This window comes from Oncorhynchus gorbuscha, linkage group LG06, assembly GCF_021184085.1.
Source record: "Oncorhynchus gorbuscha isolate QuinsamMale2020 ecotype Even-year linkage group LG06, OgorEven_v1.0, whole genome shotgun sequence".
In the NCBI taxonomy this organism is placed as follows: domain Eukaryota; kingdom Metazoa; phylum Chordata; class Actinopteri; order Salmoniformes; family Salmonidae; genus Oncorhynchus; species Oncorhynchus gorbuscha.
The window spans coordinates 50,110,063-50,127,400 of NC_060178.1; the positions used below are offsets into that span (position 1 = coordinate 50,110,063).

At 46.8% G+C, this 17,338-nt stretch overlaps 1 protein-coding gene across 2 annotated transcripts in view; it reads left to right on the top strand.

The window, feature by feature from the left end:
- The window catches only part of LOC124038058 (phosphatase and actin regulator 1-like), a 106,851-nt gene that overhangs the window by 54,876 nt on the left and 34,637 nt on the right, over positions 1–17,338 (top strand). The window contains exons 1-10 of one of the 2 annotated variants that reach the window (XM_046353461.1): positions 2,833–3,315; positions 4,474–4,638; positions 10,218–10,298; positions 10,766–10,891; positions 11,038–11,241; positions 11,398–11,671; positions 13,092–13,285; positions 14,007–14,163; positions 16,640–16,695; positions 16,813–16,874. In XM_046353461.1, the coding sequence (XP_046209417.1) occupies positions 3,024–3,315; positions 4,474–4,638; positions 10,218–10,298; positions 10,766–10,891; positions 11,038–11,241; positions 11,398–11,671; positions 13,092–13,285; positions 14,007–14,163; positions 16,640–16,695; positions 16,813–16,874 (1,611 nt within the window). In that variant the 5' untranslated portion in view covers positions 2,833–3,023. Of the gene's footprint in view, positions 1–2,832; positions 3,316–4,473; positions 4,639–10,217; positions 10,299–10,765; positions 10,892–11,037; positions 11,242–11,397; positions 11,672–13,091; positions 13,286–14,006; positions 14,164–16,639; positions 16,696–16,812; positions 16,875–17,338 lie in introns of those variants that run through there. The other variant, XM_046353462.1, reaches the window with a different exon arrangement.

Here is a 17,338-nt window from a genome sequence, read left to right on the forward strand (position 1 = left end):
TGCTGCCAACATACTGACTCAACTCAACTCATACCCTACATTACTCATCTCGTATGTATATACTGTACTCGATACCATCTACTGTATCTTGCCTATGCCATTCTGTACCATCACTCACATCACATCATCTTTATGTACATATTATTCATCCCTTTACACTTGTGTGTATAAGGTAGTTGTTGTGAAATTGTTAGGTTAGATTACTCGTTGGTTATTACTGCATTGTCGGAACTAGAAGCACAAGCATTTCGCTACACTCACATTAACATCTGCTAACCATGTGTATGTGACAAATAAAATTTGATTTGATACTAGCCTGTTCAACCTCTTTTGTATTATTTGAGATCCCTAAAGGTTGGAAAGCTGCCTGTCGCGGTCATCCCCTCTTCAAAGTGGGAGACACTCTAGACCCAAACTGTTACAGACCTATATCCATCCTGCCCTGCCTTTCTAAAGTCTTCGAAAGCCAAGTTAACAAACAGATCACCGAACATTTCGAATCCCACTGTACCTTCTCCGCTATGCTATCGGGTTTCCGAGCTGATCATGGGTGCACCTCAGCCATGCTCAAGGTCCTAAACGATATCATAACCTCCATCGATAAAAGACAGTAGTGTGCAGCCATCTTCATCAGCCTGGCCAAGGCTTTCGACTCTGTCAATCACTGCATTCTTATCAGCAGACTCAATGGCCTTGGTTTCTCAAATGATTGCCTCGCCTGATTCACCATCTACTTCTCAGATAGAGTTCAGTGTGTCAAATCTGAGGGCCTGTTGTTTGGACCTCTGGCAGACTCTATGGTGGTGCCACAGGGTTCAATTCTCGGATCTACTCTTTTCTCTGTATATATCAATGATGTCGCACTTGCTGCTGGTGATTCTCTGATCCACCTCTACGCAGACGACACCATTCTGTATACATCTGGCCCTTCTTTGGACACTGTGTTAACAAACCTCCAAACGAGCTTCAATGCCATACAACACTTCTTCCGTGGCCTCCAACTGCTCTTAAATGCTAGTAAAACTAAATGCATGTTTTTCAACCGATCGCTGCCCTCACCCGCCCGCCCGACTAGCATCACTACCCTGGACGGTTCTGACTGAGAATATGTGGACAACTGCAAATACCTAGGTGTCTGGTTAGACTGTAAACTCTCCTTCCAGACTCACATTAAGCATATCCAATCCAAAATTAAATATAGAATCGGCCATCTACTGTCAACAAAGCCTCCTTCACTCATGCTGCCAAACATACCCTCATAAAACTGACTATCCTACTAATCTTTGACTTCGGTGATGTCATTTACAAAATAGCTTCCAACACTCTACTCAGCTCATTGGATGTAGTCTATCACAGTTCCTTTCCGTTTTGTCACCAAATCCCCATATACTACCCACCACTGCGACCTGTATGCCCTTGTTTGCTGACCCTCGCTACATATTTGTCGCCAAACCCACTGGCTCCAGGTCATCTATAAGTCTCTGCTAGGTAAAGCCCCGCATTCTCAGCTCACTGGTCTCCATAGCAACACCCACCCGTAGCACGCGCTCCAGCAGGTATATTTCACTGGTCATCCCCAAAGCCAACACCTCCTTTGGCTGCCTTTCCTTCCAGTTCTCTGCTGCCAAAAATCACTGAAGCTGGAGACTTATATAAACCTCACTAACTTTAAGCATCAGCTGTCAGAGCAGCTTACCGGTCACTGCACCTGTACACAGCCCACCCAACAACCTCACCCCCATATTGGTATTTATGTTTTTGCTCCTTTGTACCCCAGCTACTGTGATTGTTTGGTTGAGGGACAAAGGGCCAAATTGCGGTACTGTCCCACACAATCCAAGACATGTGTTCACCCTAGTTTCCATACCAGGCGGTGATGTAGCCAGACAGAATGCACCCCCACCACCACACACACACACTGAGCAGTGATAATCCCCACTCCACTGTATGTATGGAGCTGTGATAGCAGTACTGCATGCTGGGAAGGCGACATGCCTGGAGGAGGGTTTTGAGATTTACATTAGCAAACGCACACACACACAATCTCATTAGCTTGGCAGTATAGTCTTTCTAGCTCCCTACTGGGCTGTAAAGCTATTTGGTGTGTGTGTGTGTGTGTGTGTGTGTGTGTGTGTGTGTGTGTGTGTGTGTGTGTGTGTGTGTGTGTGTGTGTGTGTGTGTGTGTGTGTGTGTGTGTGTGTGTGTGTGTGTGTGTGTGTGTGTGTGTGTGTGTGTGTGTGTGTGTGCTTGTTTGTTTAGGAGTAGAGGAATCTGGATAAACACTGGAAATGGAAAATCTGCTTCTTTGGCAGTTCAGGCCCCTGCACTAGTGTAGTGAATAGGCCTACAGTATGTGTTTGTGCGGTGAAAGATTGGGTGTAGGCCTATAGTATATATATATATATATGTTATGTTGATGGCTTTATAGGTATACCTCCACTGTTGTTCATATTTTATTTAATATCAGGGCTTTTTGTGTTCATAGTGATGTTCATATTAAGTATTGTGTGTAGGCTGTAGCAACAGAATAAAGTCAGTTATCCGTAGTGGGTGGAGATTAAATAGACCGTCAGCACGCCCATACAGTTGAGAGGCAGTTTCAAATGTCATGACGTAGAGGATTCATAAACAGGGATTGGACCATAAAATTATGAATTAGAATAGGAAATAATTCATTTAAAACTATATTAGTAATTTAAGGCATACAAACTAAATAAGTCATTTAATAGGATCTCTATGGATTGGACCCGTAAAGAAATGGAAAATAACATTGATTTACTGGATATGAACAAAACATAGCCATGCAGCTACGGATAATACAGATGGACGAATCTCGCAGCCCTAAGTCTGACGTCGTTGGCCCCCGTGCGCAAAAGGATTGGCCGAATTGGACAGCGACTGTCGTAGGTCTGCTGCGCTAGAGCAGAAGGGAGAGACCGTTTCAAACTCCCCTGCCTCCATCTCCGAGAGCTAGAGGGAATCCGGATCAGCGGGTCCACCCCACAGCCGTTCATTGCCTAACCATGGCGGGTCCTGCAAACGCCGGTATGAGCCCCTGGTACTCCTCTGGATCGAGTAACGACGCTGCCTTCCCACTCCCAGCCCTTACCGAGGAGAAGCCGCGGAAGAGGAGAGCATTTTGCCTGCCTCGGATGAAGTCCAAGAACCGCAACGACAGTGGCAAGCAACAGCAGCAGCTACCGCAGCAACCCGTGGCAAACAACAACAACAACATGCCTTTCATAATCCACTGCCAGATCGGGAAGGAGATCAAGCACATATGCAGCAACTGCCGTGGCGCTGACCCTCGGGACGGTGAGTGGGGGGAGAATAGTGTTGAGGTTTTCGCAGCAGCAGCAAGAGGGGGATGTTTTGATCTCCATTGCATGTTGGCGCCGCTCCTCTAAATCGACCGCTCCCTTGCCTTGCACACTACCTGTAAAAAATATACCCCGTCGCGGGCAGTTTGTCTTGATGGACGGGGCTGCTGAGACTTTTCCCAATCCTAATAGCACAACTCGGAGTCAGAATATTTACGTGGCTGTATGAGTGTATTGGTTGTTTTTGATACGTTATTGGAGGTAGGCTATAGCATTTTAATAGTCTGTTTATACTTCTGCTGGGCTTCTACATGTATGTTGTCACTCTTCTAACATGCAACAATGTATCCAATCCGCGTGACGCAATTCTACTGTATCATCATCAAAGCAGACAGACAGCACCACTTTGAATAGTTCAAACACAGGGCCCATTGATTCACCAAGATAACAGACATGCTAGTCAACTGAAATAAGTTGAGTAGTTTTTGTCGTTCTCTCCTATTATACACAGTATGACCAAATTCCCTCAATGTGCACATATCACTAAGAACACTCACACCTTCATCATGATGAGGTGCGAATGTGAGGTCAGGGGGAAGTGCCATATAGGCATGTAACACTCACTTACACACTCTTACTGTGCGTGCGTGTGTGTGTGTGTGCGTGCGCGTGTGTGTGTGTGTGTGTAAGAGCGAGACAGTCAGTATTTTTATTTGAATTTGAACAAGAACAAAAATTCCAGCCTGTTGGGAGTTTAGAGGTCAGTGGAGTTTAGAGATGGAAAAATTGAGTAAGGACTCAACTGTATTTACTTTAGAACAGTCTGATGTCTCCCTTACACACCAGAGAGAGGGAGGGAGAGATGAGTGAAGAGAAATGTTTAAAAAAATAGAGAGAGATTGAGAAGTTTGAATGGCACCAAACTGGGCTGTGTATGTACATCATATTGAGAAAAAATGTACACCTCATCTGTAAACATTCCCTCTTCATAATTTATTGTGTAATGATGTCTAATTCCAGGGTGTCTTTATGTATTAATTAGAATGATTCTTTCAATTGCTCCTCTGAGTTCCACATACATACTGAATCGTATTTTTTTATCGATTATGTGACTGGTTTCTCTCCTCTTCTCTCGTCTTCTCCTCTCTTCCAGTTGAGGAGGTGGAGCGAATAGCGGCGATGCGATCTGATTCGCTGGTCCCTGGCACACACACCCCTCCCATTCGGAGGCGGAGCAAGTTTGCCACCCTGGGGCGTCTCTTCAAGCCGTGGAAATGGAGGAAGAAGAAGAGCGAGAAGTTCAAGCAGACATCTTCTGGTGAGAACCATATCTAACCTTTAACCCTAAGCCCTAAACCAGGGGGATCAAACTCATTCCATGGAGTGTTTGCTGGTTTTTGTTTCTTCCTTTCAGTTAAGACCTAGACAACCAGGTGAGGGGAGTTCCTTCCTAATCAGTGACCTTAATTCACCAATCAAGTCTAAGGGAGGAGCGAAAACACGCAGACACTCTGCCCCCCGTGGAATGAGTTTGGCACGTTCCCTAAACCCGAAGCCCTAGGCCTTGCTTTCTACCTCTCCCCTAACCCTAAAATCTACCGCCCTAAGATCTAACCACTTAGATTTATCCCTTGTTTTCTACCTCTCTGCTTGCCCCTGGGGTGGCAGGGTAGCCTAGTGGTTAGAGCGTTGGACTAGTAACCGAAAGGTTGCAAGTTCAAATCCCCGAGCTGACAAGGTACAAAATCTGTTGTTCTGCCCCTGAACAGGCAGTTAACCCACTGTTCCTAGGCCATCATTGAAAATAATAATTTGTTCTTAACTGACTTGCCTAGTTAAATAAAGGTAAAATAAAAATTAAAAAAGCACTCCCCCTGCCCCACAGTAGCCGCACTCTTATGTCCTAAAGCTACAACCTTCAGTTGTGGAATAGATCACGGTCTCAGGAACAGTACGACTCCATTATGTTGACAAATGTAGGTACTATGAGGCAGAAGGCAGTGCTAGGTGGCTATATGCTACAGTATATGATGGGCAGCTAGGTGCTGTACTGGTTAATGGTTATATTATGTAACGGGATCAGCTGTTCCAGCACATGGGTGCCATGAAGCATCAGAGCCAGGCGCATGGTGTATGATAGTTATATTATGGTTATGTAACAGGGGATCAGCATGAATGCTGTAGGTCAGCTGCAGCTGTATATTATCGCCAACCGGATCAGTGGGGCCAACGATAACACAGGAGACTGGAGCTATGTCCAGGCTCTTCTTTAAAGTTTAAGCAGTGGTATTATTACATTGTGTGTGTGTGTGTGTGTGTGTGTGTGTGTGTGTGTGTGTGTGTGTGTGTGTGTGTGTGTGTGTGTGTGTGTGTGTGTGTGTGTGTGTGTGTGTGTGTGTGTGTGTGTGTGTGTGTGTGTGTGTGTGTGTGTGTGTGTGTGTGTGTGTTAGACATCAGCAAGACCAGACAGACCCAAGCATAATTGTCCCCTTAAGCCTTTTTGTAAATGATTTGAAATTTAAAAATACCAAATACAGAACTTTTACACAAGATCTTGTTCATCAAAAATGTAGAGTACAGCTGTGAAAGTGTTGACGGAAAATTCCCTGCAGATTCAGTTTGATGGCTGGAGTTCTAGCTAACAATGTCACTTGAATTGAATAATGCTCCAAAATTAAATAAGATATCTAATATAATGATATAAATTACTGGCAACACAGTAGCCAGTAGGTTACTGTAAATTTACAGTAGATTACTGGCAGCACAGAAGTCAGAAAATTACTGTAGATTTACAGGACCTTTACTGTAACACATATTTCCAGCATATTACTGTAACACCTGACTACAGCCACGTGCTCTATTTGTATAATTTACATTGCATTACTGGAAGCACAGTGGTTAGTAAACTGTTAGATATACAGTGCAGGCAGCTAGTGCCAAACAAGGCCAAAATTGATCAAAATAAAAAATAGTTTGAAGGTGGACAGCAGTGTGCTTTGCAAGTGCCCATTTTTTACATTTACATTTTGGTCATTTAGCAGACGCTCAGAGTGACTTACAGTCAGTGTATTAAGGGTTTCCAAACCTTTCCACTCAGCCCCCCCCTTCCAGCATTGGGGAACCTGTCTGTTTCTGTGGCCACTGTTCGTGACACAAACTGTTCACACCCCTCTTGTTGGCGGTGAGAAAATGTTACAGCTTTAAAGCTTATTTCCTGACATTCTACACTTTTTGTAATGGGGTGCAGAGATTTTTTAAAAATTTTAAAGATAATTTTCTTAAAATGGTCTAATGTGTATTCATGTCATTTTTGAGTGACTCAAACATTACAACAAAATATATGGGCTTAAAAACGTTGGGCTAGTTGATCTGGACATTTCTGACAAGTTATGCCTGACATGACAAGTGGAAACCGGATGATGCAATACCCCATTTTGAAATTGCACCTTGTGCATTCTACTATTACAACTTTACATTTACATTTACATTTAAGTCATTTAGCAGACGCTCTTATCCAGAGCGACTTACAAATTGGTGCATTCACCTTATGACATCCAGTGGAACAACCACTTTACAATAGTGCATCTAAATATTTTAAGGGGGGGGTGAGAAGGATTACTTTATCCTATCCTAGGTATTCCTTAAAGAGGTGGGGTTTAGTGATCCGGAAGGTGGTGATTGACTAGCTGTCCTGGCGTCGTGAGGGAGTTTGTTCCACCATTGGGGAGCCAGAGCAGCGAACAGTTTTGACTGAGCTTTACTTCCTCAGTGGTAGGGAGGCGAGCAGGCCAGATGGATGAACACAGTGCCCTTATTTGGGTGTTGATCAGAGCCTGGAGGTACTGAGGTGCCGTTCCCCTCACAGCTCCGTAGGCAAGCACCATGGTCTTGTAGCGGATATTCAACTGGAAGCCAGTGGAGAGAGCGGAGGAGCGGGGTGACGTGAGAGAACTTGGGAAGGTTGAACACTAGACGGGCTGCGGCGTTCTGGATGAGTTGTAGGGTTTAATGGCACAGGCAGGGAGCCCAGCCAACAGCGAGTTGCAGTAATCCAGACGGGAGATGACAAGTGCCTGGATTAGGACCTGCGCCGCTTCCTGTGTGAGGCAGGGTCACTCTGCGGATGTTGTAGAGCATGAACCTACAGGAACGGGCCACCACCTTGATGTTAGTTGAGAACGACAGTTTGTTGTCCAGGATCACGCCAAGGTTCTTAGCGCTCTGGGAGGAGGACACAATGGAGTTGTCAACCGTGATGGCGAGATCATGGAACGGGCAGTCCTTCCCCGGGAGGAAGAGCAGCTCCGTCTTAGTTCAGCTTGAGGTGGTGATCCGTCATCCACACTGATATGTCTGCCAGACATGCAGAGATGCGATTGCCACCTGGTCATCAGAAGGGGGAAAGGAGAAGATTAATTTGTCGTCTGCATAGCAATGATAGGAGAGACCATGTGAGGTTATGACAGAGCCAAGTGACTTGGTGTATAGCGAGAATAGGAGAGGGCCTAGAACAGAGCCCTGGGGACACCAGTGGTGAGAGCGCGTGGTGAGGAGACAGATTCTCGCCACGCCACCTGGTAGGAACCTGTCAGGTAAAACAGCCGCGCCAGAGATGCCCAACGGAGAGGGTGGAGAGGAGGATCTGATGGTTCACAGTATCGAAGGCAGCCGATTTTAGAAGGATGAGAGCAGAGGAGAGAGAGTTAGCTTTAGCGGTGCGGAGCGCCTCCGTGATACAGAGAAGAGCAGTCTCAGTTGAATGACTAGTCTTGAAACCTGACTGATTTGGATCAAGAAGGTCATTCTGAGAGAGATAGCGGGAGAGCTGACCAAGGACGGCACGTTCAAGAGTTTTGGAGAGAAAAGAAAGAAGGGATACTGGTCTTAGTTGTTGACATCGGAGGGATCGAGTGTAGGTTTTTTCAGAAGGGGTGCAACTCTCGCTCTCTTGAAGACTGAAGGGACGTAGCCAGCGGTCAGGGATAAGTTGATGAGCGAGGTGAGGTAAGGGAGAAGGTCTCCGGAAATGGTCTGGAGAAGAGAGGAGGGGATAGGGTCGAGCGGGCAGGTTGTTGGGCGGCCACACACAAGACGCGAGATTTCATCTGGAGAGAGAGGGGAGAAAGAGGTCAGAGCACAGGGTAGGGCAGTGTGAGCAGAACCAGCGGTGTTGTTTGACTTAGCAAACGAGGATCGGATGTCTGACCTTCTTTTCAAAATGGTTGAAGTCATCTGCAGAGAGGGAGGAGGGGGGAGGGGGAGGAGGATTCAGGAGGGAGGAGAATGTGGCAAAGAGCTTCCTAGGGTTAGAGGCAGATGCTTGGAATTTAGAGTGGTAGAAAGTGGCTTTAGCAGCAGAGACAGAGGAGGAAAATGTAGAGAGGAGGGAGTGAAAGGATGCCAGGTCCGCAGGGAGGCAGTTTTCCTCCATATTCGGAGCCCTGTTCTGTGAGCTCGCATTGAGTCGTCAAGCCACGGAGCGGGAGGGGAGGACCGAGCCGGCCTGGAAGATAGGGGACATAGAGAGTCAAAGGATGCAGAAAGGGAGGAGAGGAGGGTTGAGGAGGCAGAATCAGGAGATAGGTTGGAGAAGGTTTGAGCAGAGGGAAGAGATGATAGGATGGAAGAGGAGAGAGTAGCGGGGGAGAGGGAGCGAAGGTTGGGACGGCGCGATACCATCCGAGTAGGGGCAGTGTGGGAAGTGTTGGATGAGAGCGAGAGGGAAAAGGATACAAGGTAGTGGTCGGAGACTTGGAGGGGAGTTGCAATGAGGTTAGTTACTTTCAAGAGTAAGTTGAAAGCCGGACTAAGTTCCCCATAGTTTGGGAACCACTGCTTTAAACTAAAACAAACCTATCACAGTCATTGCAAGAAAAACATTTCTGTAACAGTTACTGATAAAGTTGTTGTAGTTAAGGATACATTGGTCTTCAAAGTATTTTTGTACCAAGATGCATCAAAAGGTATCTTTTCCCATCTCTGGCTAGTGCAAAGTACTTTACTGTAATATTCACACAGCCATGAGCTTCCTATAAGTTACTGTAGTATCAGAGCAACGAAGCAGAACAATACTGTAAAATTAGCCACTTGTAAGAAAGTAAATGCTACTGTTATCATAATATTGGTATTTTACTGTAATTACATGGGGTTGGCTGCTAGGTATTTGTATTTTACTGTAATTACATGGGATTGATGCAAGCAGGTTGGCTGCTAGGTATTTGTATTTTACTGTAAAGTATTCTGCTGTAAATATACAGTAAAACAGGTGCACAGTACTATATTGTACAATTTTACAGCAGTGTAGCGGAATGCCGTTGAGCTCCCTTAATGCATTGCTCTTTACTATACTGTAATATAGAACTGTACATTTATTGCAGTAAATTTACCAAAATGAATTACGGCATTATGGTTTGTTATGCAAGGTAGTCCACACACACACACACACACACACACACACACACACACACACACACACACACACACACACACACACACACACACACACACACACACACACACACACACACACACACACACACACACACACACCAGTGGGGCGCTTTCTTTCTAATCTCATGCTGCTCCCCCAGCTGTCGTTGCAGTTTATGCTTTTTTCTGAACAGAATTATTATGGCGTGTTAAAATAATGGCATACATTTTGGCATAATTCAAACAGTCACACATATTCTCGCAGCCAATATACTGTATGTTGACTGTTACACTAGCAGTATTATTTCACAGGATTCAGACAGAGACCAATGTATCAGAAAAGGAACGTGCCGATTCTGCTGGCCAGTTATAAGCACAGTGAAGTTGGTGATGAAGTAGAATAGAGTAGAATCCTGTACCATATGATGTCAGTTAATGTTGTTGTGATGTCATATCCTGCACCCTCAGTCCTGGAGAGGAAGATGTCGACCCGGCAGAGCAGAGAGGATCTGATCAAGAGAGGAGTGATGAAGGACATCTATGACAAAGGTGAGGGGTCAGAGGGAGAAGAGGGAAGTTAGAACGCAGAGACTTTTGGCAAAACTGTTGTAGTTGTTCTTTGTTGCGTAATCAAGAATACTTTTGGCGGAAACGAAGTCAAGTCATACAGTCGGCATCTCAGAATCCACATGGATTGACTTCAGGTCATATTTGTACTGTGAACATGTCTCTCTGTCTCTCTCTCTCTCTGTCTCTCTCTCTGTCTCTCTCTCTGTCTCTCTCTGTCTGTCTCTCTCTCTGTCTCTCTCTGTTTCTCTGTCTCTGTCTCTCTCTCTCTCTCTCTCTCTCTGTCTCTCTCTCTGTCTCTCTCTGTCTCTCTCTCTCTGTCTCTCTCTCTCTGTCTCTCTCTCTCTGTCTCTCTCTCTCTGTTTCTCTCTCTCTGTTTCTCTCTCTCTGTTTCTCTCTCTCTCTCTCTCTCTCTCTCTCTCTCTCTCTCTCTCTCTCTCTCTCTGCAGACGGGGCGGTAGTAATGAGAGGAGAGGAGGAGAAGATGGAGAACGGGAGGTCTCCAGCATTAGGAGGGTCTGATCCATCACCATGTGATGGAGCTGAGCTGATGGATGGAGCAGGGTCAGCCATAGGTATGTCTCAGGCCTTCTATCAACACACTCAAGCAATGGTTCATAGTCTCTCACTGTGCTGTTACATGACATCTGATTGGTCAATGTTGTTCATTTCCATTCACCCTGTTCTAACATATCATCTGATTGATTTATTCTATGCCCAGGTACAGTTGAGTTCCAGATGTCTGGAGAGGGGGCGTGTCCACAAGACCACACCCAGAATTCCAGCCAGCCTCCACCCACTAAGAAGGTTATGGTGTATCCAGGCGAAGGGGCTGGGGCAGAGTCATCACATCACACCATAAAACATAAAAAACAACCCCCAGTGCCCCCCAAACCGTTCAACAGGCTGCCCAACCACATCACAGGTCTGTAATCCTCTGTGTCTATGCTTGTATCCCTGTGTCATTCTATGTGTTTACTTGTCTTTCTGTTTTTACTGTACCCCAGCCCACCAGCGTGCAGCTTGTGTGGGTGTATCAATCTGTGTATCTGACTGATTTTTCTCTTCTCTCTCCCTCTAGACGGTATGCCAGTGAAGCTGCCCTGTATGTCCATGAAGCTGTCGCCTCCTCTACCTCCTAAGAAGCTGATGATCTGTGTGCCTGTGGGTGCGGTGGGGAGCATGGAGCCCTCGGCCCTCACCTTTCAGAAGTGCCCCCCTCCCTCCCACCACGTGGGGTCCCTGGGGGGCCACTCCCTACACTACGGGACCCTCCCTGTGCCCCTACACCCCCCCAGCCGCATCATCGAGGAACTCAACAAGACCCTGGCCCTCACTATGCAGCGATACAAGAGGTGAGGATTAAGGAGAAGTGTGTGTTTGTGTGTGTTTGTATCCATGCCTCCATGTGGATGGATTCAATGGTTCACATATCCAGTCTGCCTTGTACTCTATTCCCATTGGTTCTGCCCTGTGTCTACACTACAGCAGCGAGTTGGATGGGGTCGTTAAGGAGCTTGTTTTTCATGTGACTAAGGGTTTCTAATCAGTAGGGAGTTGCCACAATACAGATGTAGGATCTTAATTTGATCACACTTTTGCAGGAGAACTTTCCTGCAACAGGAAATTCAAAACTTGGTGTATTTGAGTTTTTAAAAGTCTTCTGACATGATTTTCACTACAAAAATGTCCATAAATTACAATCCACATAATAATTCACATGTCTTATTGCTGCAAGATTATTTTCCTGCTGTAGAAAACTGGCTCACCTACATCTGCACTGGGCAGCATTTTGAAACGTCTGGTCAATCACATCTCATCTCATTTAATCTAAACCTTCCCTGGAGAGCAGCATGGCTGGCGTTGACTTCAGCTTCAGATATAGAGCTGCACAAATTCCCAGAGCCTTGGCTTTACCTCTGGGTGTATGTGTATCATTGGCTGGTGTCTAACCAGTTCCGACCATTTTAGAGCGCCACACACACCATCTCCATCTGTCCACAGACACATGACACACGTGGAGAACACTCTGCAATCGACCCACACACTCTGTGACTGATGTGCCGGCGCCAGATTGGCCTCCCATGATCCATCACTCTAATTGGTGGGCCGGCAGGTGGTTATGGACCCGAGCTCCTAATAGGATGTAGACATCCTATTCCTTTTGTAGCCCTTTTTGATTTACTCATTTGCTGTCTGAATGTTATGTAGGGCACACCTAAACTGAGTTTGTAAAAGCAACAGAGCTCATTATTCTCCAGTTATGGGAGCTCCGCAGTTGCTCAATTGCTGCTTGCTTGCTGATCGGTGACGCTGCCTCAAGGCTCATTTGTGATTGGTGTGCAGTTTGTTTCCGCTGTGCCTCTCGTCTCTAGTTGAGGCGTCTGATTTAGGTGTGGTAATGTGAGCCTCTAAAGCCGACCATGTCTGTTACATCCCTCCCTTACATCTCCGTTACGTCCAGGCAGTATAAGTCATGCAATGCTTCCCGGGCAGAGTGAGGTACCAACGTTATTTTAGGAGCCACTTACTGTGGCAATTAAGGGAGCGCTGGCTTGTTTTTCTACAGTGTTTCAGTCTTGTTTTCTCAGCTTAGGTGCCGTTTACATGAGTTCCAGAGGTTATAGGTCATAGCTCCTTCCATAGGAACTGATGGTGGACACAACCTGACATTACCTAACTACTCCCCTGTCTAACACCACCCACACACGGATGGACAGACACACAAACGCCCGCCATCTCTTGCTAACCGTTTACCTTTCTCACTGACCTCAGCTCGCTGCACCACGCGGTTCCCGCGGTGATGATAGCATGTGACTACAACAAAGAGAACCTCCCCAACGAGGAAGACTATCAAGAACTTCCTGGTTCGTACAGGGATGAGGATGATGAAGAAGAAGAAGATGATGATGAAGATGATGATGAAGAAGAGGAGGAGGAAGATGATGAAGATGAAACACTCTTTACAAGTACGTGTTTGTTTTCTACATAATTGGTTTGGGACAGTGGTGGCCGTTTGGTCTTTGCCTGGTGCCCCTGCTTCCTGGTAACAATGGCCTCAATGGCTGCTGGGATATGTGGTTTAAGAGCTCTCCTTTCATTGGACCCCTCCAGTCAGAGCTGTGGTTCACGTCCCTGATTTGAGCGTTGAATGTGACCAATCAAAGCACCAAGGTGACAGTGGCGTGTGAATGAGATCTGTTGTGTCAACAACACACACCATGGCTGTTCCTCAGATTCCAGTAGTTCCCTTCACTTTTTCATTTTCATGAGCAGTTGTCTGAATGATTGATTTGAGCCCCGTTATGTCTATGAGGTATTTATACACACCTCTCCTCTCTGTGAGAGGGCGACGTAAACAGAAGAGTGGAAACAGTGAACACACTCCCATCCTGTAGCTCTCACTGGATAGGTTACTGCTGTGACAGTTGAATTGCTACTGCATGAGTTAGCTGTGGTGCTAGTAATTCCAATTTTATCAAAATGTTATGGAAAGTTTGCTGATCTTATCCTGGCCTCTCTATAAAAAAATTAATGTGTGTGTGTGTGTGTGTGTGTGTGTGTGTGTGTGTGTGTGTGTGTGTGTGTGTGTGTGTGTGTGTGTGTGTGTGTGTGTGTGTGTGTGTGTGTGTGTGTGTGTGTGTGTGTGTGTGTGTGTGTGTGTGTGTGTGTGTGTGTGTGTGTGTGTAGGTACCCTGGCTCTGAAGGTGTTGAGGAAGGACTCCCTGGCCATTAAGATCAGTAACCGTCCGTCACAGAGAGAGCTGGAGGATAAGAACATACTGCCCACCCAGTCAGACCAGGAGAAACTGGAGTTCAGGCGGCAGATCGGCACCAAGCTCACACGGTGAGAGACACGCGCACACACACACAGATGCACACCCTCCCTATAGCAACGGAGAGACTTGAGTCACGTTATCATATAGACACCAAGCTCGCATGGAGCGAGTCATATTCACGCATACTAACACGCGCAGGCTCATCTGCTCTTACACGTTGCATACAGTCAAACTGATTGCCAAGCAACAAGCTGTTATGGTTAGAGATGAACTCACGTGTGCTTGAAATCACAAAAACACACACACACACACCTCATCTCCCAGTCAGCACCTGTACACCCTGCAGTGGCCTGGTTGAGATGTGACCGGGCTACTTAAGACAGCATGATAGATGACACCTAATAATGGAGAGAGGAAGCTAAGCTGGAAGTGAGGAAGTGAGAAAATGTAGAGGGATGGAGGATGGAGGGAAATTGATGAGAGGTAGAGGATGGAGGGAGAGTAGCAGAGAGCCTGTCACATGTTTTATCTTGAATATGCCAGTGAGCGGGCAGACATCTTCATGTGGGATTTTACGCTCACAGAGGACAGAACATGAATACAGGAGGGTTGTGGCAATATCAGTAAACTATATTAACCCTGGATTGCTGATTCATTGAGTGGCTTTGAAGCCACCGGTTGGCCATATTGGCACTGCCCAGTAGGAAGCCACCGGTTGGCCATATGGGCACTGCCCAGTAGGAGCCCAGTAGGAGCCCAGTAGGAAGCCACCGGTTGGCCATATTGGCACTGCCCAGTAGGAGCCCAGTAGGAAGCCACCGGTTGGCCATATAGGCACTGCCCAGTAGGAGCCCAGTAGGAAGCCACCGGTTGGCCATATTGGCACTGCCCAGTAGGAGCCCAGTAGGAAGCCACCGGTTGGCCATATTGGCACTGCCCAGTAGGAGCCCAGTAGGAAGCCACTGGTTGGCCATATTGGCACTGCCCAGTAGGAGCCCAGTATGAGCCCAGTAGGAGCCCAGTAGGAGCCCAGTAGGAAGCCACTGGTTGGCCATATTGGCACTGCCCAGTATGAGCCCAGTATGAGCCCAGTAGGAGTCCAGTATGAGCCCAGTAGGAGCCCAGTAGGAAGCCACTGGTTGGCCATATTGGCACTGCCCAGTAGGAGCCCAGTATGAGCCCAGTATGAGCCCAGTAGGAGCCCAGTAGGAGCCCAGTAGGAAGCCACTGGTTGGCCATATTGGCACTGCCCAGTAGGAGCCCAGTAGGAGCCCAGTATGAGCCCAGTAGGAGCCCAGTAGGAGCCCAGTAGGAGCCCAGTAGGAAGCCACTGGTTGGCCATATTGGCACTGCCCAGTAGGAGCCCAGTAGGAGCCCAGTAGGAAGCCACTGGTTGGCCATATTGGCACTGCCCAGTATGAGCCCAGTATGAGCCCAGTAGGAGTCCAGTAGGAGCCCAGTAGGAGCCCAGTAGGAAGCCACTGGTTGGCCATATTGGCACTGCCCAGTAGGAGCCCAGTAGGAGCCCAGTAGGAGCCCAGTATGAGCCCAGTAGGAGCCCAGTAGGAAGCCACTGGTTGGCCATATTGGCACTGCCCAGTATGAGCCCAGTATGAGCCCAGTATGAGCCCAGTAGGAGCCCAGTAGGAGCCCAGTAGGAGCCCAGTAGGAAGCCACTGGTTGGCCATATTGGCACTGCCCAGTATGAGCCCAGTATGAGCCCAGTAGGAGTCCAGTATGAGCCCAGTAGGAGCCCAGTAGGAGCGGTCCTCCATATGAAAACATTTAATTCTATAGTATTTCAACAAAAATGAAATGCATATCTTTTTTTACACTTTTCTCCCCAATTGTCCCTTCACTGCAACTCCCATACGGACTCTGGCTTTAACCCCAGCTTCTCCTGTCAGTCATCTAATGTATATATAAGTCATTGGGCAATACAGGAAGGAAACAGAATTCACAAATCATTTCAATTCCTTATATTGCCTCCCACTCTCATTTGTCACACTCACTACAACTTGCCTTCTCCCTCTCTTCCTTCCCTCCCTTTCTCCATTTATCTCCCTCTCCATCCACTCTGCTTCCCTCCTACTCCTTCCTCCCTCCCCTCTCTCCATTTTTCTCCATCTCTTTCCCTCCCTCTGGTTGCTGTATGAATCATTGTGTCAGACTGTTGAGGTGGTAAATAAATGCATGTAAATCTGAGGCAGTCACGGCTCATAGAAAACCTGCTCTGACATCAGCAAATAAAACACAATAAAAGATAACACAATAAAAGATGTCAGGAAATGGTCCAGACTGACTCTAGTTCTATTTCCTCGGGAAATGGTCCAGACTGACTCTAGTTCTATTTCCTCGGGAAATGGTCCAGACTGACTCTAGTTCTATTTCCTCGGGAAATGGTCCAGACTGACTCTAGTTCTATTTCCTCGGGAAATGGTCCAGACTGACTCTAGTTCTATTTCCTCGGGAAATGGTCCAGACTGACTCTAGTTCTATTTCCTCGGGAAATGGTCCAGACTGACTCTAGTTCTATTTCCTCAGGAGGTTGAGTCAACGGCCAACTACAGAAGAGCTGGAACAGAGAAACATACTCAAACGTAAGTAGCACAGACTAGATAGGCAGAAGACACACTTCCATTTCTTACAAAATTGACAAAGTGTCTATTCTATTCTTTTCTATTTTAACCTGTCTCTCCCTCTCTCCCCTATCTTAGGCCACAATGAGCTGGAGGAGCAGGAGGAGATGAGGGAGCTCAAGAAACGCCTGTCGAGAAAGGTGAGAGAGGGGAGGAAGAGGCTAAGAGGGGGGAATTGGGTATCAATTTCCATTACATGACAGACCATTGGAAATATGAGTGGGTGTGTGGTGACCCTCAATCACCACACAAACACAGTTGGCAGGTCCAGGGCATAAACGACATAAGCGACGGCTTAGGTCCCTGCGGCCGCTAGGGGGCCCCAGACCCAAAATACAGTTATTTTTGTACAAAACAAATTGGAATGCAGTCATGTTCTCTTCGACAGACTATGCATTATATTGACCAGATACTCTAAAGATGGAAATAAATGTCTTAAAACATAGAAAGTAGTGGGGATGAGGCAAGTTCAGGTGGGACCATTCTAGCCAATGAGAGGGCTATACGCTTTTGAACAACTGGCAAACGCCGATATATCGTATTTTTTCTCAAAGTTGCCAGGATGTCACGCGTCCTACTTGTATCAGTACACTCGTAACAACCT